This window comes from Triturus cristatus, chromosome 6 (genome assembly GCF_964204655.1).
Source record: "Triturus cristatus chromosome 6, aTriCri1.1, whole genome shotgun sequence".
NCBI classification, from domain to species: Eukaryota; Metazoa; Chordata; class Amphibia; order Caudata; family Salamandridae; genus Triturus; species Triturus cristatus.
This window is the reverse complement of record NC_140589.1, coordinates 344780735-344808360: the sequence shown is the minus strand read 5'-3', so window position 1 is coordinate 344808360 and position 27626 is coordinate 344780735. Positions and strand designations below refer to the sequence as shown.

Here is a 27626-nt window from a genome sequence, read left to right as displayed (position 1 = left end):
CATGGTCTCGGCATTTCTGCGCACTGAAAATAACTTTTGAGATGCCTATATAGGCACCACCCCAGCGTGCTGACCTTGATTTCTTCTTTTCCACGCCATCAGCGTGGATGCCAATTGTGCTCCCTTCAGTCGTTTTTTGACTGACTTTTGTCAACCTTTGTTTTTTTTATAGTCTAGTGTGCCTTCTATTTTTCCAACTGTTTTTAGCCGATTTCCCTGAAGAAACCCACCAGGTTCAAACCTTGTGCTGCTTGTCATTGACAGATGTCAGTGACAGACCCACACTTGGTATGTCTGTAGTGCTTGGAGAGAGATCACAATTCTGCGTCATGTGAGGGGTGTAAGACCATGAACCCCAAGACCACCCTCGAGCAGGCCATGAAGCTCTTGGTCACTCTTCATTCGACTCCACGCTGCTCTAAGTCCCGTCCGCATGGGAGGTCTTAGGAAACTCCTTGCATTGCTTGTGCCAGTCCTTGTCCCACTCCAGGACTTCTTCTGATGAATTCCACTAGAAGTCGAAGCGATCTTCAATTTCTCTGCGTTACTCTCATTCTTCAGACAACATGAGGGAATGATGCCACAAGTCATGACCTTGCTGTCGGGTTGTCCCTGTGCAGCCAGCATTGAAAACTAGGTCTTCTCCACACTCCCCTGAGTTCCCTGGAGCCGTAGCAACCACTGCCCAATGCCGAGAGTGTCTCTTGACTGGGGGTGAATGTTTTGATTTGTTCTGCATTCCGTCCATCAATTGTGTGTCTTTTGCTTCCTTGCCCTAAGTGCACCGGGTATGCCCAGACGTGGGTCCCAGGCTCACTGTGCTACTGGAATCAAGCTATCCTGGCTGAAGAGGGGTGAAACACCGAAACTAGTCCTAGGATGCTTGGTTCCGGTCCAGGAAGGACCTGGCTTCGCCGTTCGGGCTGGACTGTTCCTATGAGGCACAGGGTCAAGACTTATTTGCATATGGCCAGGACTAAACTGGGGTGGCATGGTGAGCAAAAGAATGATGGATTTAACCCAGATTTCTTGACTGGGGGTGAATGTTTTGATTTGTTCTGCATTCCGTCCATCAATTGTGTGTCTTTTGCTTTCTCGCCCTGAGAGTTTTATGAGGCAATGAGCCTCGTGTTTCGTTCGGTCGAATCCATCTGGTGCATCTATGGGTCCCACTGGTTAGGAAGGCTCCTCGACTGGGGTGCCGCCGGCGGGTTTGCATTCGCCACCAGTCGGCCCCTTGGGATCTGTTGCCGGATCTGGATCAGCCCCGGCCATGACTTTGCGATCTCCTCTGGGGATTCATTCCACTGCCACTGTTCCCAACGATGTCAAACCCATTGTGATTCCTGACGCCGATACGGGGCAATACTGACATCCCGCTGCGTTGGTTCCGTCGCTGAGCAGGGTCACACAGGCTGAATTGGAGACAGCCGTATTTTGCTGAATGGCTTACTTACAAACATGAATAGGGGAGGAATCTGATGAATCCCTGTTTCTACACTGACCTCCCAGCCGAATGTATGGCCTATGACTACTGGTATGAGGAACTGGCCTCTTCTCTCCTCCCACAGTGGCTGTGGTGAATGGGGGGTTTCCTTTGTAATGGTGGTCCAAAGTGCGGTCATTGTCCTGGCTTGTAGCTGTCCAGGGTTCAAGTCAAAACAAGTGTTTTGATAGTTGCTCTTCTAGCAAGAACCTGTTGACCCCCAACTCCTTCAAACGCAAGAATCATAGGGGCCTTAGATTCACGACTCTGGCTCCTCAATTCTGGAATCTCCTCCCTCTCAAACTACGTACGACCTCTTCTTACGCCGAGTTCAGAAAACTACTCAAAACTTGGTTATTCTTCCAGGCATATAATTGAGCACACTGTCTTGTGAATGCGACCGCCTGTATCTAGCACCAAGAAACCGCCCGGTGTATGCGCGCTCAATAAATCATTTTTAACATAACAGAAGTGCTTCAGCTGGGGTTTTCACCATCAGAACCCTTACACAAAACTCTCACTGATGTCCCTCTTAGGGTCTGGGCCAAGCCTTGCGCTGGCATCCCTGAGCACAGAACCATTGATCACCGCCAATGGCCCGTTCCCGGGGATCCAGCCTTCCTACCCTACTCCTGAGAGTCTGGCAACCCAAGCCTCAACTTCCTAAGTCAATCCCAGCACATTCCCCTACCACACCACTGGATAGTGAATCCAAGTTGCTGGACAGCTTTGGAAAAAGGATGTTTTCTTCCCCCAGCCTGGCACTGCGGTCAGTGAACACCACATGCTTATTGTGCTGTTATTCCCTTACCGTGTGGGATACAGTTGTGCATATGGTGCTAATGGTCTCAGATGTGGCCCAGGTCATACTTTCCCATGCCATGCTATTGTTGACAGGCGAGATGCAGCAAAGTTCACAGTCAGATGCGGTTTGGATACGATGACTCATTGGCCAGAGCCATTGCTTCTTCGGTAGCTCTTCGACATCATGTGTGGTTGCGGAATGCTGCCAATTCAGGGGACGTTCAAGCCTCGCTTGTGGACATGCCATTCGATGGATCCGGTCTCGTTGGAGGGAAGGTGGTTTTGGCCTTGGAGAGATTCAAGGACAGTAGGGCCACTGCTAGGAATGAATGAATGAATGAAGGAGAACTTATAACGCGCAACTAAGCCCAAAGGCATCAAGGCACCTAACAAAAAAGAATCAAAATGGACCCTGAACCAAAATCACGGATAGGCCCCTGCAAAAAGCCATGTCTTTAATACCTTCCTAAACATCAAGACAGATTGTTGAGATTTAATTTCAATAGGAAGGGTGTTCCACAATTTAGGGGCTAAAGACGAGAAGGCTCTACCTCCCCATTTAACACTCCGAAAACGGGGTACTGATAACAAGCTCTTTCTAGAAGAGCGAAGGTTTCTACAAGGGGCATAAGGCCTCAGCAGATCCCTGACCCCCCCCCGGCGGCCCCAGAGCCAGAAAGCGCTCCATAAGTCAGGCAGAGGGTCTTAAAATTGATCCTGGCCTGTATCGGAAGCCAATGCAGACTCTTCCTGGCAGCTGTAGCAGAAGAGAGCCTGGAGGCATCAAGCACGAATTTAGCTGCAGCACTCTGGGCAGTTTGCAAACGTTGCATGGAACCCTTATCAATACCAGCGTAAAAGGCATTACAATAATCAAGCCGAGAGGCGACCAATGCAACCACGATCTGTTTGCGAGCCTGTGGGGCTAAATAGTGTTTTATTTTTCTAAGGATCTTGATAATGCCCCAGCAGGTAGCAACCGTCCTGTTTACCTGCTGCACCATGGAAAGAGAGGGATCAATCAAAACTCCCAGGTTACGAGCTAAGTCCGTGGGAGTGGGACACACACCCAGAACAGGGGGCCACCACTCAGAGGACCAGATGTCCCTCTTCCCACCAAAAACAAGAACCTCGGTTTTTTCCCCATTCAGCTTCAGTGAATTATAAATCATCCACTGAGCAACTGCCTCCATGCAGTTCCTGAAGCTGAGAGCAGAGGTATTGCCCGCGTGGGAGAGGGACACCATAATCTGGGTGTCATCAGCGTAAGAGACCACCTCCATCCCGTAAGATCTTATTAACCTGGCAAGTGGGGCCACATAGATATTGAAGAGGGTCGGACTAAGAGGCGACCCCTGTGGGACCCCACATTGCACAGGCAGGGATGGAGATATAAACTCGCCCATTTTGACCCTCTGTTCCCTCTGATCAAGAAAAGAGGCCAAAAGGCTCAAGGCCGCCCCTTCCACCCCTATATCCCTGAGACGAGATGTTAAAGTCGAGGGGGAAAGGGTGTCGAAGGCGGCTGTAAGATCTAACAGGACCAGAAGAGTGGTATGGCCCTGGTCGACCTCAGTACGGATATTATTTAACACAACCGTAAGAGCCGACTCCGTACTGTGGAACCTCCGAAAGCCGTGCTGAGACTGGTCTAGAAAACCTGAAATATCCAGGAAAGCCGCCAGATGCTCATTCAAATGAGTCTCCAGCATCTTTGCTGGTGCCGGGAGCAAAGAGATGGGACGAAAGTTCTTAAGGCTTTCGGGATCCAAAGTTGGCTTCTTTAAAAGAGGCTTAACTACAGCACTCTTCTACGAAGTAGGAAAAATCCCCTCCTGCATCGCCCGGTTCATAATATCCAGAAGCGGGGCCAGTAGGGTTTCCCTACAATCCTTAAGAACTTTAAGAGGACATGGGTCCAAAGGAGACCCCAACCTAGTTTTACTCAAAAGCAGGTCCAGTTGGTGTAAGGACAGCGGAGGAAAGCAAGACCAGCTCGCCGAGGAAGCCGCATTTCCATTTCCTGAGGGGGGAATAACAAAGGTGGGAAAGGGAGGCATAGATGCCCTTTGCAGTTCAAGAGCCAGATAAATATCGGCTATTTTAGAATGGAAAAACTGGGCAATCTTATCACAAAAATCTTGAGAACTAACAATAGGGTCGGGCATTTGTAAGGTACGCAAGGAGTCAACAATTCTAAAAAGATCTTTAGGGGAAGAAAGGGTGGTAGTTAGCTTAGAAAAGTATTCCTGTTTTTCTTTAATTACCTCAGCTTTATACCCTTTAAGAAGAAGTTTGTGCTTTTCCCTCTCTTGAGTGTCCCAGCTCATCCTCCACAACCTCTCCTGCTTCCTACAGCCCTGCCTTAAGAGTCTCAGAGAATCTGAGAACCAAGGGGCCGAGGGTCTCTTCCTAGCAGAGTATCGCAGGGAGACTGGGGCCAACAGATCCACAGCATTGGAGATAGAAGAGGTAAATTCAAGTGCTGCCGTACTGACATCCCTCAATGTGGCAGTAGCGTTGGTAGAAATTAAAAGGGCCACGGTGTCGTTGGAGATCAGCCTATAGTTTCGCTTGGGTTCTTTTCTACTAGGCACACTCGACCTAGTATCTGCAAATGATGCCTGAAGCTCCAGTGGGACCGCTAAATGGTCAGACCAAACCAACGGAATAGGCAGGTCTGTTGATAGTCGAGAGTCATTTGAAAATACCCCATCCAGGATATGACCTGCCTGATGAGTAGAGTTTTTAACCAGTTGCTGAAGGCCACAAGCGGACAGCGAATCCAGTAGGGAAAGAGTTTCCCTAGAATCTAAATTTTCAAGATGGAAGTTTAGATCACCCAGGACCGTCAGCCGAGCACAGCCAAAATAGGGTTCTAAAAGGTTAAGGAGAGATTGGCTGAAATCTGCTCTGGGTCCAGGCGTTCTATAAATCAATATGCCAACAAAAGGAGCGGCGAGGGGAGAAGTAATTACAAAATGTAGGGCCTGAAAATTGTCTGAGGAGGCGGATAGAGTAATAATACGGCAAGTATGAGATAGTTTATAAAGAATCCCCAGCCCTCCTCCTCTGCGTCCCACACGATCCATCCTGACTAACGCATATCCGTCAGGGATGGCGTCCACCAAATCAGGGCCAGAAGCATCAGAGGCCCAGGTTTCGGTTACAAAAACCCAAGAAGGTTTTCTTACAGACACGAACTCACTAAAGGCAATATTATTTCTCACCAAAGATCTAGCATTAATGAGAAAACCACTTTCGGTCGTAAAATTGGAGATGGAACCTAATTTAGTGGGCGGGCAAATGTTAGGGAAAGAATCTGTTAACAGCATACGTTTTCGTGAGAAACAACCACAACCCAAGGAGTCAGGAAAAGCCTCCGGTGTAAAGAGTAATGACATGGTAGTTGTAGAGGTCTATGGGTAACTAAATCGTGATGTGTATACAGTACGCTTCCATGACTATCCTCTCTATGGCCAGCTACCATCTCGCCTCGCCCGTCCTCCAGCCCGTCCTTAGCGCGGATGGGCGCAGACGGGCTGGACTCTGGCGCGACTCCGGCGCGAATACAGCGCGACCGCTGCGCGCACACGCTGCGCGCTTGCGTAGGCGCTTTAAATAGAGGTTTAGCGTGTCAGCCTGAATGCTAGACCGCTACACAAAATGGCGCCCGCTAGACGTCCCTTCCTACCCCCAAAATGGCGCTGAGTGTGCGAACCACCGCGCTGGGAACACGCTGAAGCCGCGGTGTGTCAAGTAGTTTTATAGTGCAGGTAAGCGAAAAGGGTTAAAAACAGGGGCTAATCAAACCAATAAAATAACGAAAATACAGCAAAACGGGAGCTTTAAAAAGCCTAATGTGGCTGAAGTTAACGAGGAAATAGAGCTCAAGATGCCTAGGCGCTAGCGTGAAATTAGTTACCTTGTCCAGGATTCACCCGCCTGCAATCCCCGCCTTAAATACTATTCTAGCGTGTCAGCCTGAATGCTAGACCGCTACACAAAATGGCGCCCGCTAGACGTCCCTTCCTACCCCCAAAATGGCACTGAGTGTGCGAACCACCGCGCTGGGAACCCGCTGAAGCCGCGGTGTGTCAAGTAGTTTTATAGTGCAGGTAAGCGAAAAGGGTTAAAAACAGGGGCTAATAAAACCAATAAAATAACGAAAATACAGCAAAACGGGAGCTTTAAAAAGCCTAATGTGGCTGAAGTTAACGAGGAATTAGAGCGCAAGATGCCTAGGCGCAAGCGTGAAATTAGTTACCTTGGCTGTGGGGGGACACTGTGGCCCCACGTCAGCTGCATTTCTGCCTTACACCCATTCCGTGGCTACAGTAGGGGCTAGCAGCTCTATCCTTTTTCCCCCGTAGTCACCACAGCCAGCAGGCTTAGTCCATTTGCGGCCGCGGACACAGCTCCCACTAGCCTTATGGGGCCCAAAGCCATAGGTCCACCCAATCCGCTCTTCCCCCGGCAGCCGCACAGTAAAAGCCTCTTTAGTTTGCCCTAAATGCAGCATGGGCATTGATTTGCGGCAGAATCGGATACCATCTGCACAAGTGGAGTGTGATTACATACAAATCTCTGCTCCAGAAGGTCCAATGGGGTTACGCCCTCCCATTCCAACAAACCCTACCGCCACTCCCTCCATCCCCAGATCGGCTGACACAGGGCGATCTTGCACGCAGGGGACAGAAAGTATTGCCCATCAAAAGGGTACCAGCATCAGAAGCAGGTTGAGGTTGCTATTTCCGCTACTTTCTGGTGCCAAAGATGGATGGAGACCTCTTGTTATGTTCCATATAGGTACCCCAGTGTAGGCTCAGATAGTCACCTAACCTTCCACCTATATTCTCCCCTATCATTACACTACCTAACGTTTCTTGGGACTGGCCTTTTACCCAGTTATGGTACTGCTTACAGGACTTAGGGTTTTCCCTGAAAACTAGCCTCATCCATTATGCATGAGGATTCTTGGAAACTCAGCAGGACTACCATCTCCTGCATAATAACTAAATACAAGGGTCATTCCTTCCGTCATCCTAGGTCCAACATGACACAGCAAGGTAGAACCCATGAGGGTACCACTTTGGGTATATAAACACAATATCTTGCTGAGGTATTCAGAGGAGAAAAAGACTTCCATGCTGACACACTGATGTGAGACGCTGAGGTTCCTGCACGCAGACACTCCAGCTCACAGTGGTCTGACATTCCTTGCGGGGTGTCCATCTCGAGACCAAGACGGGGTCCCACAGTCTCTCACTTCAGGTAATAGTATTGACTTTATCCGAGAGGGATTCTTGGTTTTACACCCACATACATGCCAGGTACACTTGGGTACACCTGGTTAGGGTCGCATCGTAGAAGTACGCATTTACTACTGTCCTGTATTTTATATACTTGCCATTATACATTGTTTTAGCACAATGGTAAAAATCTACCATCCTTTTACTCTGTTAGTGCTTCTAATCATTTTTATCTGTTTCTGTCTAATGGTTGTTTTAGCACAACTATTTAACTCTAGAATGGCGCTGGTTCAATAAATGCTTATTGAAAAACGTCCCCACCGTTTATTCTGTGTATCTCTCTGAGACGAAGTGAGCACGAGTGAAAGTATTGCAGTTTCCACGTTCCTGAGGGATCAGGGTTGTCATGTTCGATAGTTGCCAAGAACAGTTCTATCCTTGGCAAGAGGGGTTTCTAGTGGCACTGTGAGCTTGCTGGTATACAGGCTAACATACCCGGTGGGGGTGTCTAGAATCAGTCCGGACACCAATCCTACAGTGTATATTGTCTAAACGCACAGATCCTATATAGGTTTGTAGGAACTACACGACATGGCTCCGCCAACGTTGGTTTGATAATTATTTAACAGTCAAATCTGAATAGTTCAGTCGCGCTTTTCTCAGAGACCCCTACTCATATTTCTCCAGAGACGTATGGATTGGGAAGGGAACTATCCGCCACAGCTGAGTAGTCATATCCTATGTATTAGCTGTAGGTTTATCAAGCTTGTAGGACAAATAGTTCCTATTGTGCATAAAATCTTATCTAAGTTTCCTTGAAACTCTTCCTTGAAAACCTTTGTCAGCAATAACTGACGAAGACGCCGCTATGCGAGCACAACGTGCTGTAGTTGAGGAAGAACTAGAATGGAAAATCTTCATTTCAGAAAATGTCAGAACTGCGCTTACTCTAAAACAAGCAGACTACTGAGTCACTGCTAGGGGTGGGACCGTAACATTTGTGATTGAGGCTCACGAGTCATATAGAACAGAGGTATTCTATTCATGGGTTAAATTCCCACAAGCAGATGCACAATCAAATACATTTCATTCTTATACTGAAGATGAAACATCAGACGAATACTGTCCGTATGAGGACATTAAAGTTCCGCTCTCCTACCAGTAGCACATAAACTGGTTTAAAGGTGTCCTCCCCCACACAAAAGACAAAGTAAGTCTAGGCACGCTCGGTAGAGATGGAACCTGCTCTGAACTTAGGGATGAAATTATTAGGTTATTTTGCCCAGGTATCAGCAATAATATTAGCGAATATAAAAGGGGAGGCAGCAGCAGTTGCAATACGCCAATGCCAGAGGGATTTCACTCCCACACTTTACAACAGGAATGTGAATTACCTACAGTTATTCAAGACACCTGTGCAGAATTAGTTAGCGATAGTTTGGGAGCTAGAGCAACTAAACCTCAACTCATGAGTGGTCTTGAAAAGGATAACTCCAAGCAAGCACCTAATTCTTCCAAGAAGAAATGGGATAACAAATAAAAGAATAGATCTCAATCCAGGGGTAGGTCTCCTCAACAGGAGCCCTCTGAAAGGAGGTGCAACCTTAGGAATAGAGATAACATTAAAAAACCTGACCGGTATCAGGATACTGATACACGTTCCTCTCAATCCTTTCAGGGTTCACCAAGAAACTCGGAGAGGGAAGGACGGTCAGAACACAGACAAGAAGAGCGTACAAAGTCCAGAGACTCGCCACGCACAGCAGATTATACTTCTAAGAAAGAAGAGAAGCCAAAATCAAAACCCCAATTTAAAAAGAAGAAAGTAGCAGGTCTTAAAGTTAGACATGCCCAGAATTCTGAGGACACAACTTCTGAACGGGGAATGGGCTCTGACAATGCTAGACAGCGCAGCAGAAGTAACAATAGCTTGCCAGAACCTGTTGGAATTTCTGGTGACAGCAGAGTTGAATGAGCACATCATGATGGAAACAACTGATACACCGGTGAGTGTTCCACATAGGTTACATGTGATAACACTCCAAATGGAGGGGGACAAACCCAGAAAAATTAAAGGTCTCTTTTGGGAGAACATGACTTTTGGCTATGACATCCTTTTAGCTGAGAAAGATTGGCCGCCTGAGATTGTTATGGATTGCCCAAATGGAGAAACGGTAATCTTACCGTCCTTTTCTGAACTCATTCCAATTTACTTAAAACATACATATGCGCAGGAGTGGGCGGTAGCCCTTGCTCCGGCCTCATATCGCAACCATGTTGGGTGGGATGCTGAGTCACCATGCCATGTAATCTCAGTAAAAACTACTCCAACTCCACAGAGACAGTACCCAATAAAACAAGAAGCATAAAGCAGGTCAGGGAGATCTTAGATCAACTTGAATACCAGGGTGTAATTGAAACTTGCTCCTCTCCAATGAATAATCCTTTGTTTCCCGTAATGAAACATGATAATTCATACCGTCTAGTTTTAGACTGCAGACATCTGAACACATACACAAAGACATTTGCAGTACAGAATGCACATAGTGCCGCATTAAAGAATAACAGTGTGCGAACAAAATACAAAACAACACTAGGTATCTCAAGTGGATTCTTCTGCCAAAATATAGCGCCTGAAAGCAGGTATTTAACCACATTTTCCGCGCTAGGTTCTCAGCGTCAATTTTGTCAACTCTCCCAAGGGTATAGGAATAGCCCCGGGTTGTTCAGCGTAACAGAGTTGCTTCAGAATTTGGAAGAAGAGGCATTGTCCTATGTAGATTATATTTATCTGACGGATGATGATTTAAAGGTTTACTTGTCCAGGGTGAGCAACATAATTTTGAGGTTCGGCTCTGAGGGCTACAAATTCAATTTAAAAAAAATCAAAAATAGCCCACCTCAATGTCCTATTTTTGGGATATGAGTTATCAAGTGAAGGAAAAAGCCTGCCAGCTAACTTTTTAGAAAAGTGTGCGCTGCTCCAACCTCCTAAATCGCTGAAAAACATACAATCCATATTGGGATTTTAAAATTTTGGCAGAACATTCATTTTAGATTACACAGGAAAAGTCAGACCAGATTTTTCGGTTAGGCATTGTACACAGGAACACACAGATATCCTTTGTTCCCTACAAGCTGACATGATAGCTGCAAAACACTTGCAGACACGCGTAAATGTCCGCAACCTGGGGATCAGTGTTATAGCGGGTTGATCTGGGTACAGTCACCTAACCTTCAATGAAGGAGAAACGTTACCCATAGCATACAAATCACACTTGTACACAAACGCTGAAATGTGCTTTGCTTCTACGGAGAAAATCTTGACAGCAGTACAGACCGCTGTTGTAAGAGAAAGAGCACTGGCTCAGGGGAAATGAATAATTGTCGTAACTCTGGTACCAGCTTCGGAGGCTTCTACAAAGGCAAGCGTTAGTAATGCCAAAGCCTTACATCCGAGGATGCGATGGGCTAATCCTCTCACTGCAACGGATGTAGAATACAGATATGACCCTAATCTAAAGACCCAAACATTCCTGCAATGTGAACAAGAATATCCTCTACCAAATGAAATAATGCCTGTAGATCAGTAGGAATATATTATTTACACTGACGGATCTGCTCAGCCGGCCATAGAAAGTAAACAGCAATACAGCGCTGCGTTTACGATTGTAAAGGGTTGTATGCAGGATGGCAAGTTCCATCCCAGCGGTACGAAGACACAGTCTCAAGGAGACTGCACAGCTCAGCTGGCAGAATTAAAGCCTTATTACTGGCACTAATAAATACGGAGCGAGAATTCCCCACACTGATTGTGTGCGATTCTTTTTATTGTGTCCAGTCATACAACGAATTTCTTCACTACTGGGGTCAAAATGGGTTTAAAGACTCAAAAGGTGGCACAATTTAGCATAAAATGCTATGGGAACAAGTAGCTGAGTTGAAAAACAAACTACGGAGAGCTCATGTGAAACACACGTCGAGTCATCAACGTGATGTCATTAAGGTTGATGGAAATTATTGGTTAATGAAGCCGCAAAAGGGGCAGTACGAACTGCTGCCGTAGCTGCAATAACTCGTTCGAAAACGAGAATAGACGTGCACATAATAGTAGCTGTCATTTCTTCACGCAAAAACAGCACAGCCTTACCGAAAGATTTTCCACTCAAGTAGTCCTACAAGTTAGATGCAAACAACATTCCCTATGCTGAGATTCCAGGAGCGGGGGTTAGGGTAATACCAAACATGGATCGCAGATTGAGTTTAATACTAACTGCACACGAGGGGCTAGGTTCTGCGCACGCATGAGTTACAGCGTGTGTCTTTAAAGAAAAAATGCTATTGGTGGCCTGGTTTAACAAAACAGACAAAGAGTTTTGTCTTATAATGCGACATCTGCCAGCAGATGAAGGGTTCCACCGTGGCACGTCCAGCACAGACACCACTACTAATAACAGACAGACCACTCGCATGTGTCTATTTGGACTACCTCGGCCCCCTACAATCGGATGGGGCTGACAAGTACATCTTGGTGGCAGTGGATTCATGCTCTAGATTTCTAAGGGTATGGCCTCAGCGCTCGGCTGACGCTTGAATTGTTATAAAAGATTTGCGAGTATTTATAGGGACATACACTGTTGGCACATTACATTCGGACTGTGGCCCCGCGTTTAGCTCTATGGCTTACAAGGAAGCCATGGAAGGTTTGGGTGTAGCATTGCGGTACTCCACTCCGTACCATCCCGAGGGAAATTTGGTCGTGGAGAGGAAAAACTGTGACTTAAAGCAATCTTTAATAGCGAGAGTATTAGGCTTGGGTGGTAGTTGGATCAATTACTTAAACGGGGTCCAACGTGCCCTCAATAACATGTCAAGAAGTTCTCTAGAGGTTGTCACTCCTTAAAGGGTCCTATTTAGGACGAGAATGTGGGTATCTAATCTTGATTATGAAAGTACAGTGGCGAATGAAAAACCATTTGATATCAATAAACGTTTGACTGTTTTACAGGATCTGAATTAATCCCGGGCACTACTAAGCAATGAGCAAGTAAATGTACCGCCACTGGGGAAGTCAAATCAGTCATGGCAAGAGTTGTCTGGATCCCTAAAGTCAGGGATCTGGTCAGAGAAATGATTGAGGACAAGAAAGAATTTGGGCCGTCATACAGAAAGCCTGTACCTGTACCTGTCCTAGCTGTCGAAGGAACAAGACCAGTACTTCTTCCACCTCTTGCTGGCAAAAAAGAAAAGAGATTTGTCTCCATCGATCTGATCAAACCACACTATGTGGCCAATGCTGAATAGTAGGCCTTGTGGGCTCCTGGGTAGCCGACGCTCTCCTCTCGCTACCATACAGGTAGATCAGACAGAAAGACTCATAACATTTGAAGAGTCGCCAGTACAAAATGATAGTATTTCCAACAATTAAATGGAACTCGTTCCTCTTGAAAGAGAACTTCAAAGCACAAATGAAAGACAAATATCAATTTGAGCTAACAGCGATGTCTACATCAATACGCCTCAACATGAAACACCTGCCAGTTTAACAAAACCTCTTCTCTGTGAACATTACAGCTGTTCCAATTCCTGATGGTATAATTTGGGACAATGTTGATTAGGATGTATTTGGCCCCACTGAACTTTGGAAAATACCACATTTATTTAAAATTTCTCTAAATGATCTCATTAACTCCAGTACATTTTCTGACGATTGGGATTTTGAAACTGTAAATAGTATGCTGTCTGATTTAAAACAATCAGCTGCATTTTCAAGCATTGAAATGTTAGAAGACACATCAGACTATAACACTATGTACTGTTACCATCATTATGGTCATCACTTTTTACACAAATCCAGTACCCCACAAAATATTTTCACATACCTCTAATGGGAACATTGCCCGACACCACCTAAAGGTAGTTTGAAAACATTGGCACAGAAATGTTCTTATTTTTCTGGGTTTAGCACTTCTGACCTGACCTCATATTACTATAAGGTTGCACCTACACCTGCACAGAAAAACACCAAACAGATTTATTCTGCATCCTTTATTTCCCAACTGTCTGAACAGGGTTTCAACTTATGGAAGGACACTGTAGACACAAAATCAGTCTGGGGGTCTAAGGAATGGCAAGTTCAGAGAACAGAAACACTATTTAGAAGGTGCCTCATTCCACAGCAGATATTTCTGAATGAAACTGTGCTACAGACTTCCTGTCTTGGACTAGCCAAGAACAAGGACTTGAACACGCCTCGGATTCCCACACCTTCACACATCAATTTTACATCACGTGGAGGGGATATGATAGATGACATCATTCAGTACAATACTTCAGACCCCAATTGGAAGGTATGGTTAGTTTGGCCCACAGACACAAACAGATGTCAATCAAGATTCAAGGGTACAACTGAAGGGTTTAGTATCCATAGGCCAGACCAACGCTATGTACAGAGAGAACATCCGGGGGTGGTGACATCATACAGTGTTGGGAAGTTGTGCCTCGATTGGCTAAAAACCTCGACACTGTCCCAGGTGAAACAGCACTTATCTTTACTCTCAGATGAGGTCGATCTAAGGGATTTTTTATTAGGTCCCCGAAAGCCACGTCAGAAACGTTTCTATTATGCTGTCTATAATGACATCAGGAAGATCTCTCAACAAGAAGCTGCGGAGAGACTTCTTGAAATTGAAAGAATTAACCTAGAAAAGGCACTGGCTGTAGTTGATAATGGTATGACTAAATTAACATCCAGGATTTATTCACTGGGCAACATTGTATCTTCTGCTATAGATATACTAGAGCAAGACTTGTCCATACTACAACACCACTGACAATCTCAACTACGTTCTATTATGTTATTAAGCTGGACGCCGCAATCATTGCGCGCTGGTTATGTGCCTTGGCGATTTATCAACAGCATGTCCCTATTTTCTGCATTCAATCTAACTGAAAAGCAGATAACTATGGCACAAAGGGGAGCAAAATATACAATGCTGCATATTGAAAAACTCGACAAGTTACCTTTTACTGTGGCAGAGTCACCGTCCACAGAATGGTTAATCCATGGCCATATAACACTACCAGTCACAACTTTCCAGTTTCAGTATTGCCTCGAACAACAACAGACGGGCAGATTTGAAGCGATGGGTAGGAAATTCATCAAGGAATCTTGGGAATTAGCATACAGATTTCAATGTAGGATTGGGGACATGGAAGTGTTCCTTAGCGTACCAACTGAGAAAATTCTTTAAGTGGATCCCTCATATGCCAGGATATCATGCTTCACTTGGGTAATGCCTTTTCTGGTAGGGTTTTTATCCAGCTGTTGATTACTTACCGCCCTCCCAGTTGTGCAAACTGATGTTTCTACCTAAAAACAGTCCTTGTAGGATCTTAGTTTCTGCACACTGCTCAATCAACCTTCTGACTTGGCTTTGTGCTTAAGGAGTCACGTAAAGAAACTGATGTCAGCGCGCTGGATTGGAGCCTATAGAGGCACTGCACACATCACATCTGCTGCGGCTAACAATGCCAACGTGAAGCTGATTGGCACCACCTACCAACACTAGAGTTGCTGTTCATTATTTTCTGGATCCAGTCTGACACCTATGGAATATTCTATGGTAAGTAATCTGTAGCTAGATAGAATCTCTACCAATCTGATAGAGACTTCTAGCTGCAGATTCCTAGCCCATGAATTGCCCAGGCATTAGGCTGGATCTGGAAACTGTTGCTGAGCAATACCCCTTGCGCGCGATGTCGGGTGGCTCTATTCGGCTCAGCGTGACGTCGTCGGCGTCGGTTATGACATCGCGGTGCCTATATAGGAACTACCCAGGTGCACTGACGTCACTTCTTTTCTTTCCGCGCAAGTAAGTGGCAATCCGGGAAGAGCTAACCCTCTGCCGCTTTTTGTCAGGCCTTTTCTCTACTTTTGTTGAATTCTAGAATTTTTTTCTGACTTTGTGTGGGAGGGATAACTTCGAGGAAGACTGGTTTCAAGCCATGCAGGGCCTATTCCTGCATGATGTCGCATCTGTCTGTGGTGTCTCGAGCGTGACCGCGATTCAAAGTCGTGCTCTGACTGCCTGGCCATGGCTCCAAAGACCTTGTGGGTGCGGGCAATGAAGCTTCTCGCAACCCGGCAGTCAACACCGACCAGCAAGACTCCGGGTAGGTCCCGGTCCCGATCGAAGAAGAAGAGGAGGTCACTGGATTGCTCCCGGAGTCCTAAGTCCTCTTCCTCCCACCCGAAGTCCTCAGGACACTCGGGAAGAGGAACAAGAAGAAGAAGTCCAAGTGGACTCCATCTTCGCCTCCCTCCCTTTCCTGGAGCCGAAGCGAATCCGACTCAAATTAAAGAGTTTTACGAGGCCATGCGTCGCTTATTTCAGTGGAATGACCCAGCTGGTGAGCCCTCGGGCCCCGCAGAGTTGGAAGGGGCCCCATCTGGTTTGACGCCATCCGCTCTGGCCACGGCACCAGTGGGGCCCCAGGCATCCAATCCCGGATCCAGTTCGACACCGGTCATGTAGGGCCTCAGAAAGAGTCCCAGTTTCAGAAGTAGGCAGTGGCTGTTATTCCCCTCTACTTCCTGATTCCGAAAAAGAACAAATGGTTACGGCCCATTTTGGATCTTCGGACTGTCAATCTCCGAGCGATTCAGTTGGCTTCGAAAGCGTTTCTTCCCTCAGTCAAAGGGAAGCAAGTGGAAGTGTTTACGGACAACACCACCGCCATGTGGTACTGCAACAAATAGGGCAGAGTGGGGTCGTGGACCCTTTGTCAAGAGGCTCTTTGTCTCTGGACATGGCTGGATCAGCAGGGCATAACCCTAGTCGTTCAACACATGGCAGGTTCTTTGAACGCCAGTGCGGACAAACTCAGCCATCGATGCCTAACGGATCACAAATGGCGTCTCCAGTCGGAGGTGGCGCAATGTCTCTTTCAGCAGTGGGGAGAACCTAGGTTAGATTTGTTCGCCTCCGAAGAGAACGTGCAGTGTAGGCAGTGTTGCGCGCTGGAGTTTCCAAGGCGGCTATCGTTCAGCGACGCTTTTCTTCGTGAGTGGAGCTCAGGCCTGTTGTACGCCTTTCCGCCCATACCACTTCTGCCCAGGGTTCCGAAGAAGATCAGGAGCAACCGGACCCAAGTCATTCTTGTGGCTTCGGACTGGGCGAGGAGAGTATCCAGAGCTACTGAGAATGAGTATCGATTCTCCAATCAGGCTGCCTCTTCGGGAGGATCTTCTGCCGCAGCAGCAGGGGTGGGTCCTCCACCCTAACCTGTCAACTACGGCTCCATGCGTGGAGATTGAGCAGCGACAGTTGATAGAATTTGACTTTCCTCCCGAAGTCTGTAATGTTATTCTGGCGGCCAGGTGGCCCTCCACTAAGACGGTATACAGCTGCAGTTGGAAGAAATTTGTATTATACTGTACAGAAAGGTCTATTGACCCTCTTTCTGCTTCTCTTTCCACTGTCCTTTTATTCATTCTTGCAGGGATCTGCTTCAGGAACTCTCAAGGGTTACCTTTCTGCTCTATCTGCTTTTTTGCAGCTGCCAGACCAGCCCTCTCTCCTCAAGTCTCCTATTGTGAATAGATTTCTTAAAGGGCTGGCTCACCTGTTTCCACCCACTCCCTTTGTCATGCCACATTGAGACCTTCATTTGGTCCTTACCCATCTGATGTATGCTCCTTTTGAACCTCTACCAATTGTCCCCTCCAGCTTTTGACCATCAAAACAGCCTTTTTCAGTAGTAATTACATCGGCCCGGAAGGTAAGTGAGTTGCAGGCGTTAACTTGCTCGCCTCCTTACCTTATGTGCTTCCGGACAAGGTGGTGCTTTGCACCAGAGCATCCTTTTTTGCCAAAGGTTGTGACCCAATTCCATCTGGGTCCCCCGCATCCCTGTAAGAAAGAGGAGCGTCTCCACCGGCTGGACCCAAAAAGAGCGTTGTCGTTCTACTTTGACTGCACTAAAGAGTTCCGGGTGGATGACCAACTCTTTGTGGGGTACTTGGGAGCAAAGATGCGAAGGGCATTGCAGAAAAGGACCATCTATCGCTGGTTCGTTCTCTGCATAAAGATCATGCCACCAGGGGAAAATCTGCGACTACGGCCTCGGCTCGGGGTGTCCCATTCCAAGACATCTGTCAAGCAGCAACATGGGCTTCTTTGCACACGTTCGCAAAACATTACTGCCTTGATGGCCGGGTGCACAGGGATTGGCATTTTACCCGTTCAGTCCTGCAAGACTTTTCAGTTTGGGATATGAGTCTGCAACCCACTGCCGCGATGGTATGGCTTGGGTATCTGATTTAAAGTTAAGGAATCTGCAGCTAGAAGTCTCTATCAGATGAATAAGTTACTTATCTTCGGTAACACATTTTCTGGTAGAGACTCTATCTAGCTGCAGATTACTTGCAGCCCCTACCCATGACTCCCCGCTTGTGGATTGATATTGTAGGACTAGGGTTGTTTCTCCCTTTCACACGACTACGCCAGGTACTTTGTGGCTCTGCGCTTCTGGTGTGGAAAAAAATAAAAGTACTGACGACGCGCGCCAGGGTTGCGCCTATATAGGCACCGCGACTTCATAACCGGCACTAACAACGCTGACGACGTCACGCAGAGCCAAATGGAGCTACTGGACATCGTGGGCAAGGGATATTGCTCAGCAATAGTTTCCTGATCCAGCCTGATGTCTGGGAAATTCAAAAGTAAGGACTAGGCAGCTAGAGTCTCTACCAGATAATGCTTTACCAAAGGTAAGCAACTTATTCGTTAAAGTGTTCCTGAAGGTAAGTAACTCGTTCTCTGATGCAATTACACACATCTGAACTTAGAAATAGAATGTTTGTACTTAAAAGTTGCAGGAAAAGGTTTACCGTGATACTCAAAGTGATGTAAGAAACTCAAAGCATAAGCCACCTAAAAGAAAGCAAAAGTAGAGAAATACATTAAAGCAAGAGTAAATGGAAATAGACTTGTTTGCATGGTGAACATGAAGCAGGATATGCTAAATTTAAGCTAATAGTTTAAACAGTATAAATGCAAGTACAGGTTAAACATAATTTCAGGTGCTATAGATAATTCTAAATTCAACTGCAATTGTAAATGCAAAAGATGTGATGAACTGGACCATACTTATGGAGGCAATCTGGCTTGGTCTAACTATTCCGGGGAAACTTAGCTCTTTAAAAAAATGTATATTGATTATTTAACCCCTTAACATAAGATTACCGTACTGTGTTCTTTGGGAGAAATCCTTTCCGGTAGCAGCATCTCAGATCTTTCATCAGTCTATTTAAACAAATGAGTGTTTTAATGATGTGACTTTCTCTGAACCAAGTTTTCAGGTCCTAAATCTTTTTTTTTCTGCTTTCAGCAGCCAAGTCCAAATCGACCCCTTAGTTTCTATCAAATATCATCAAACCAGATTCACACTAATGTGGCATCACTTGCAAGAGATGCTGCTAACATTGCAAAGGATAAACAGCGAAGCTTTGTGCCTAGTATATTACAAAATGAAACCTATGGCGCACTCCTTAGTGGCAATAATCCACCTGCACAAGCAGTAATACCCGTTTCTACAAGTGGACCTCCTCTTCCTCCAAGAAATTTAGGAAAAGGTAACAATATGGTAAACAGCAGTGATGTATTTATAATGCATTCAAAGAGTATGATCCTATTTTCAGTGTTAGAACAAACTGTAGAAACTGATAGAGACTTCTAGCTGCAGATTCCTTACCTTCGAATTATCCCCAGGCTTCTGACTGGACCTGGACATTTTTCACGAGCAGTGCCCCTGGACGCTGGTAGCGGGCATTGGTCAGCTCCACTGGTGTCATTCACTCTGAAAGTGACGTGCACGGTACCTATATAGGAGCCACCTTACTGCATTGATGTTCGTTCTTTTCTTTCCGCGCCAGTCAGCGCAGATCCAGAGAGTTAGACTTTTTTTCGTGATGCGTCAGGGATGTCCAAGAGGAAGGCTGGATTCAAGCCCTGCTGTGCCTGTCACCGGCAAATGTCAGTGATGGACTTAGTCTGTCTCTGGTGACTTGAGCATGACTACGATGTTAGTACCTGCATCGATTGTTGAGCCATGCACCCCAGGACCTGGAGGGAGCAATCCCTCAAGCTCCTGTCCGCTCGACGTGCGATCCCACGACGGTCTTGATGCCGGTCAAGAGGAAGGTTCCGGGATCATTTGCAGAGCCGTAGATCTTTGTCACAGTCAAAGTCATCCCACTCCGGTAAGTCCCACAAAAATGATGAAGAGCAAGAAGTCAAAGAGGTCTTCAACTTCACCCTTTCCGTTGAAGTCATCTGATGAGTTGGGGGAGTGTCGTCACTCGAGTCCTCGCTCCACTGTTGAGCCCGGGCCATCGCAGTTTTGAGATTGTCAACTATCTGTTCACCGGCAGTGGGTCCAGCCTCCACGCCCGTCGGGCCCCTCGGATACACAGATGGATCCGGACCGGGGGAAGATTGGGAGAGGCCTCTGGACCCAGAAGAATACCAGCCCTTGGACCTGAATATGGACAGCTGTGAGGAATTGGGAGATGCCAGTGGACCTGACAATGGCTTAATCGCTACTCCTAAGGTGGCTATGGAGGAGGGTTCCACATTTGCTATGGTGGTGAGGAGGGCAACCAAGGTCCTGGAGCTGCAGCCTCCAAGTCTCTCTAATTTGCCCTCCGACCATCATCGACAACCATGGGTGGCAGGATAGACCATCACCTGCACCACTGTAGGCAACATCAGACTGCTGAGATATCCAGATTATCTGAAAGGGCTACTCCCTCAACTCATGCCACCCACTTACAACAGACTGACAGTCGACCATCTCTCCCTAGTCCACCAGGAAGTGTTGGCTTTCTTGTCCAAGGGAGCTACAAAGAGGGTGCCGACATCAGAAGTTAGTCTTGATTGCTAATCCTTCTACTTTCAGGTGTCCAAGAAGAATGGAGGTCTTCGTCTTGTACTAGACCTGTGCTCTGTCAATGTCTTCCTGAAAAAGGAGAAATTCAAAATGCTCACGCTCGCACAAGTCCTATCTGCCTTTGGACTTGCAAGATGCTTATTTTCGCATACTCGTCCTGCCTGCCCACAGACGTTACCTGCGGTTCATGGTAGGTCACAAACGCTTTCAGTTTGTCTTGCTACCCTTTGGCCGTACCTGCGCTGCTCGGGTGTTCACCAAGGTGATTGTGTGGTTGCAGCTCAGCTGCGGAGATATGATGTGCCAGTCTTCCTCTATCTCGATGACTGGCTGTTAAAGATGAGCTCATCCCAGGCAGTTCTTTCCCACCTCCAGAATTTGGTGGGCCTTCTGCACTCACTGAGATTCACTATCAACTTACCAAAGACACTCCTGACCCCTTCTCAGAGGCTGCCTTTCATCTGAGCTGATCTTGACACAGTGCAGTTTTGGGCTTATGCTCCAGAACGGAGAGTCCAAGATATTTTGGGTATGACACCGATGTTTCAGTCTCTATTCTGGGTTTCTGTGAGACTGACTGACTATGAGGCTGATGGGCCTCATGGTCTCCTGCATCCTGCTTGTGACACATTCCTGCTGGCATATGCGAGCTGTGCAGTGGGAACTGAAGTTTCAGTGGGCACAGAATTAGCTGTATCTCTCCTACATGGTCCAGATGTCGGAGGGCACTGCAAAAGATCTGCGCTGGTAGTTAACAAACCTCAGTTGGGTGAGTGGCAGATCCCTCTCCCTTCCTCAACCAGATCTGACCGAGGTGACAGATGCGTCCCTTTGGGGATGAGGCAGCCATCTGGGAGCGGGAGAGATCAGAGATTTCTGGTCTCCCAAGGAATCCAGACTCTACATCAACCTGTTGATGCTACGAGTGATGTGGCTGGCATTGAAAGCCTTTATACACTCCTTCAAGGGGAGACTTGTGCAGGTGTTCATGGACAACACCATCCCCATGTGGTACTGCAACAAATAGGGCGGGTGGGGTAATGGACCCTTTGTCAAAAGACCTGCGCCTCTGAACATGGCTGGAACATCATGGCATTTCCCTGGTGGTTTAACACATGAGGGGCTCTCTGAACACCAGAACAGACACACTCAGCCAAAGTTACCAAGAGGATCACAAATGGCATCTCCATCCGGAAGTGGTGCAAGGACTCTTTCAGCAGGGGGGGAAGAGTCTTGGTTAGATCTGTTCACCACCGCCAAGAACACGCAATGCCAGCACTTTTGTGCAGTGGAGTTTCCAAGGTGGCTCTCGCTCAGAGATGCTTTTTGTATTGAGTGGAGATCATGCATCGTGTACACCTTTCTGCCCATACCACTTCTGCCGAGAGTTCTCAAGAAGATCAGGAATAATCGGGCCCAAGTCATTCTTGTGGCTCTGGGCTGAGCTTTTAGAATTTGGTATCCCAAGCTGTTGAGCATGGCAATTGGTCCTCCGAACGAGGTGCCCCTTCGAGGGCATCTTCTGTTACTGCAGCAGAGGAGGCTTCTCCCCTGGAACCTGCCAACGCTCTGCCTTCATGCGTGGCGATTGAGCGGTGACAGTTTACAGTTTTTGATCTCCCACTCCAAGTCTTAGCAGCTCGGCATCCCTCCACCAAGACGGTATGTGTCGGTTGTTAGAATACATTTGTGACATTGTGTGCTGAGAAATAGATTGATCCCTTATCTGCTCCCCTTTCCTAAGTTCTTTTATTTATCCTTACCCTAGTCCAGCAGGGCTGTGCAATGGGCACTTTGAAGTGTTATTTTTCTACTATCTGGGAGCCACAGAAACGTGGAGATCAGACTTCTGTCTTCAAGACCCCTACTGTAAATAGGTTTCCTAAAGATCCACAACACGTTTCCCCCATCACCCTTCATTATGCCTCAATGGGACCTTAACATGGTTCTTACTTTCTTAATATGGACTCCCTTTGAGCTGCTTCATTCCTGTCCTCTTAGGCCCCTCACCATCAAGACAGCCTTTCTGGTGGCAATTACATCTGCCTGGATGGTTAGTGAGCTATAGGCACTGTCCTCTCAGCCTCCCTACATCTCCTTTTTCCTCGATAAACTTGTCCTTCAGACTCGAGCATTCTTCTTGCGAAAAGTAGTCACCCTGTTCCACGCAGGCCAGTCCATCACTTGGCCTACATTTGAAGCTCCGCATCATCTCTCTAGTTAAGAGGAAAAACTTCTATGTTTGGCCCCCAAAAAGAGCGTTGTCGTTCTACCTTACCCACACAAAATCGTTCAGAATGGACGATCACTTCTTCATGGGATATTCCTGGGTAAAGAAAAGGAAGGCTTTGCAGAAACAGAACATATTTTGTGCTCCACATTAAAATCGACTGCACATTGGACAAAAGCAAGCCCCTAAGGGTTTGCGTGCTCATTCCACCAAAGCCAAGGCTGCGACCACTACATTACAACACGAAATTCTGGTCCTGGATGTCTGCCAGTCTGCAACATGGGCATCTCTGCACACGTTTACCAAGCACTACTGCTGGGACAGTCCGGTCCATAGGGATGGGAACTATGGCTGTTTGGCCCTGCAGGACTTTTTAGTGTGAAATTGTTTCGCAGACCCACCTCTGGGGAGGTATTGCTTGGGTATGTATTCTACGGTAAGGAGTGTGTGGTTAGAATTCTCTATCAGATAGACAAAGTACATTTGGTAACAAGTTGTCTGGTAGAGACTATCGAGTTGCAGATCCCTTACCGACCCGCCCATCCTCTCTGCTATGCATCCAGATTTCTAGGGACAGGGCTGTTCCCCTTTCAGAACCCTAGATTACCACTCCAGTGGTCAGTGTTCTTCATGGCTCTGCGCTCCTGGCAGGGAAAGTCGTGAGAAGAAACTGTTGTCAGCAAGCCAAACAACACCACCTACTGGTGCTCAAGGTTATTGCTCAGAAAACATTTCCTTTTTCAGTCTAACACCTGTGGATAACTCTTAGGTAAGCTCTTTGCGGCTAGTTAGAGTCTCTACCAGATAAGGTGTCACCAAAGGTAAGTTAATTGTTCATTGTGTCACTGATGGATGCTTATAGCATTGTAGTTACTTTCTTCGAAATGATGCAGATGTCAGGCTGGAAGACCCGCAATCTTAGCTTGCAACCACAGAGAGAGGCACTTATCTGCAACAATGTTGTACTGGTATAGAGTGGCATCAACTAATCCTGGTTACACCCCTGGCTTATGACATGTGCCATCACACCCCTTAGTCCTATTTGTATTGCACTGCTGTTGGAGGCTTCAGCTGACCAACCGTCAGACCACTTTACAATCTAAGTGGCTTGTTTTATGTACTGAAAATGAGTAAAAAGATTTAAGATTCAAATATTGTGAGAGGCGCAGAAACATTATGTTGACAATAGTCTCCTGTGACTGCTGCGTCTGGTTCACTGAAGATTGTCATAACAGTTGAATAGCGACAGTGGGACTGAACCTCCTGTAAAAGGCTATATGCAGGACAACTGCAAAATCTTACAAAAATATAAGTTTAGATCTCTCACTTAATTGAGGTCATATAGGTATCTGCAGTGTAGTGATGAGGAAACGTGAATTTTTCTAGACACGATTACTGCACGAGGACCAATGTTTAAAGTGTTTGGAAGCAAGTGCCGAAACATGTTTTTTCTGAGGTGGTGTTTGGTACAAGGGAGGGAATTTAAAAGGCTAACTATAGCCCTACTTTCGAAGTCTATTAAGGATGTTGGAATTTGAAGATTTCATTTCAGACATCATTCACATCATGATGCAGATGCATTTGGATTTGGATTCATCAACCTCCTCTGTGTCCACTACCAGGCACAATGGTGGTTACAGCAGTATGATGATTATAATGGTGTCTGTGACTACATCAGTGCCAAGCAGACTTATCATCAGAGCCTGTACCTGATCTCTGTATGTTACAGGAGCATCAAAGCGTATGAAGATAACAGTTTCCCTGCACCTCCTATAGTTCCCCAGATTCCCCAAAAACCTGAAATTGGCCCTTTCAAACAGTACGTGTTCAGAAAGAACAAGGAATCTGAAAGAAACACGTTAGTTAGATTCCTCACCTTAGAATATCCCCAGGCGTCAGACTGGATCCGGAAGATTTTTCGTCAGCAATACCCCTTGCGCGTCGCTAGGCGTCGTCTGCGGCTCCGCGTCCGTCGTCGGCGTCGTGCGCCGGGATGACGTCGTCGGAGTACTTAGACGCCGCCCTCGCGCGCTGACGTCAGTTCTTCTTTTTTCCGCGCCAGTAAGCGCAGATCCGGGAGAGCTACCCCTTTAGTCAATTTTTGACTAACTTTTTTGATCCTTTTTGATCGTGTCTCGACACCGGTGCCGGTAGGATGCCTGGGTTTAAAGCCTGTACGGACTGTAACCGATTGATGTCGGTTACGGACCATCACCGCCGGTGCCTTTACTGCTTGGGCCTCGATCACGACGCGGAGTCGTGTTCGGACTGCAAGGCCCTGACCTCGAAGGCTAGACGGGAGCGGTCCCGTAAGCTTCTCGAGATACGCCACTCGGCTCCGCGCGCCTCTCGATCCCGGTCCAGGAGGAGGTCCAAGGATCGGTCGCCGAGCCGCACCCGACGTCACCATCGGTCGTCGGGATCCAAGTCTTCGGGTAAGTCGGAGCATTCCAAGAAGTCCAAGAGGCGACATCGCTCTTCGGACTCCCCTCGCCGGTCGCGCGACTCGGCCGAGGGTCAGGGTGGTTCCACCCCCGCGGCTCCGGCGGAGCCGCAGGCGCCGCGCCCGTCCCCATACCCTTCGGTCCCTGGGACTAACGCGACGCCGGCGGAAGTCAGTGCCTTCCTCTCGGCCATGAGGAACCTGGCTCCGCCGTCGGCGCCCGCTGGTGCGCCTTCGGGCCCCGCGGACCCGACTGGGCTGCCTTGCCTGCCGGTGGCTCCGGCCCCGGCGCCGTTGACGGCTCCGGCCTCGACGCCGCAAGCGCCCGAGGGACCCGTTCTCGAGTCCCCGTCGACGCCGGTCGACCTCGTCACGCCTCCTCCGCCGGCGTCGACACCGGTACCACCCCCGACGCCGACGTCGACTCCGCTCGACATCGTACCCCAGTTCAGTCCCACTCCGGGCCCGGCGCCGGTCCGGCGTCGATGGAAGCTGAGATCGGCGCCGCTAGAGACACATTATGTCTACCGCCCGGCTCCGTTACTTTCTCCTCTATACCAGGAGTCGGATGATGGGGACAACTGGGAGGGATCCGAGGATCCTATGGCCGCTCAGGCTCAACTGTCCCAGGACTGGGCAGATGAACTGGGGGAGGCCAGTGGCCTGGATACCTCTCCAGACACTGGATTTGTCTCTCCTCCGACTGTGGCTTCGGAGGAGGGCGCTGCTTTCTCTGTGGTGCTGCGCAAGGCGGCCGCAGCCCTTGGGCTCGAGCTGCCTGCCGTGGCTGTGAGGACTAACGTCCTTACTGAGGTGCTTCAGTCTGCAGCAAGCTCCACTGAGCCTCTGCTGCAATTCAATGAGGCCCTCATTGACGTTCTGCAGGGCACCTGGTCCAAGCCCTCCACAGTTCCCCCTGTGGACAGGAACGTCGCCAGGCGCCACCGCCCTGCTCCGGGCGACCCCAGTTTTCTGTCCCAACACCCTCCCCCTGAGAGCCTGGTTATCCAGGCCTCCACCTCCCAATCCTCTTTCCCGACCGCCCCGCCGGACCGGGATTCCAAGAGACTAGAACAGTTTGGCAAGAAGCTGTTCTCATCCAGGGGATACTCATCAATAGTCATAATCTATGAATAATCCCCGCCCATGTGCGGGATCCCGGAGCATATAGAAAATACATATATATAAATATATATATATATATACATATGTGAAAACATATAAATGCAGCCTAATAATGTTCAAAACATGGCAATGCTGTAAATTACATATTTTTGCATAGTAGTGCCCCCGTAACCCGTAAGGAAAAAAGGAAGCATCAGGCAAATTATAACACAGCACTGCTTTATTGCCATAAAGCAACATGTAATTGTAGGCATTCGCCAGTAGGCTGCAGTAGAGTATCAAGAATCCAAGAAAAACTGACACCTTGCCTTTAAGGCATTAGAGTAGGGGGACCGTGCCTTTAAGGCCTGCCCGTGACCCCCTGCTCCCATGATGCACTACAGGTGACAGTTGGGCCAGTTCTTTTTTCCGGCTCCTTCTGTGAGGATCCTGGAGCTTGAGCTCTTCAGTTTTTTGACTGAAATTTTGAATTACAGCTTTTTCTAGCTTTTTTCGACGTTTTCTGGCTTATAAGGGCTAATTCTGCTGGTTCCAGTGAATTTTCCAATTTTTTTCCAGTCAGAATGTCTCCTTTATTTAGGAAATGCCCTTCTTGTGGTAATAAAATGGCACTGGTGGATCCACACTCGGTGTGTATTGTGTGTCTACCATCAAAACACGATCCTGACCAGTGTCCCCACTGCCAGAAGTTCTCAAAGCGCACTCTGAGGGACAGAGAGCGCATTAAACTGCATGCAAGACTGGAGAAGGAACGAAGCCGTCGTGAAGGCGAGCATTCCTCATCAAGACCACCTTCTTCAGCTACGCAAGTAAAGAAACGGCGACATACCAGCTCCCCGGGCTCCAAGAAGACCAGGAGTCCAAGAGGTTCGCCGTCGACGTCGAGGATGCCGGCGAAGAGGCAGAGAACTTCGGCGTCAAGGGATTCATCCCACCATCAAGAGTCTCCGCCGCGCAAAAGTAAGTCGGCGTCGAGAGGCGGCCCTTCGGGCTCGAACGTCGATGGTTACCCCCACTCGGCGACATAGAAGGTCGACGTCGAGAGGAAGATCGACGTCAAGAAGTCGACGTCGAGAGAGGTCGCCGTCAAGATCACCACGTCGACGTCGAGAGAGGTCGACGTCGAAGTCGCCCAGTCGACGTCGAGAGAGGTCGACGTCGAAGTCGCCCAGTCGACGTCGAGAGAGGTCGACGTCGAAGCCGCCCAGTCGACGTCGAGAGAGGTCGACGTCGAAGTCGCCCAGTCGACGGCGAGAGAAGTCGACGTCGAAGACACGGCCGACGTCGAGGTCATCTAGCCGACGTCAGGTGCCAGAGAAGAGGAGATCGACA

At 47.9% G+C, this 27626-nt stretch overlaps 1 protein-coding gene across 5 annotated transcripts in view; it reads left to right on the top strand.

Annotated features, from left to right (window-relative positions):
• ASAP2 (ArfGAP with SH3 domain, ankyrin repeat and PH domain 2) overlaps positions 1-27626 on the top strand; it is a 1162669-nt gene that overhangs the window by 918727 nt on the left and 216316 nt on the right. For 3 of the 5 annotated variants that reach the window (XM_085610734.1, XM_085610730.1, XM_085610733.1), the window contains one exon: positions 18937-19180. In XM_085610734.1, the coding sequence (XP_085466860.1) occupies positions 18937-19180 (244 nt within the window). The remainder of the gene's footprint in view (positions 1-18936; positions 19181-27626) is intronic. The other 2 variants (XM_085610735.1, XM_085610732.1) reach the window with 1 other exon arrangement.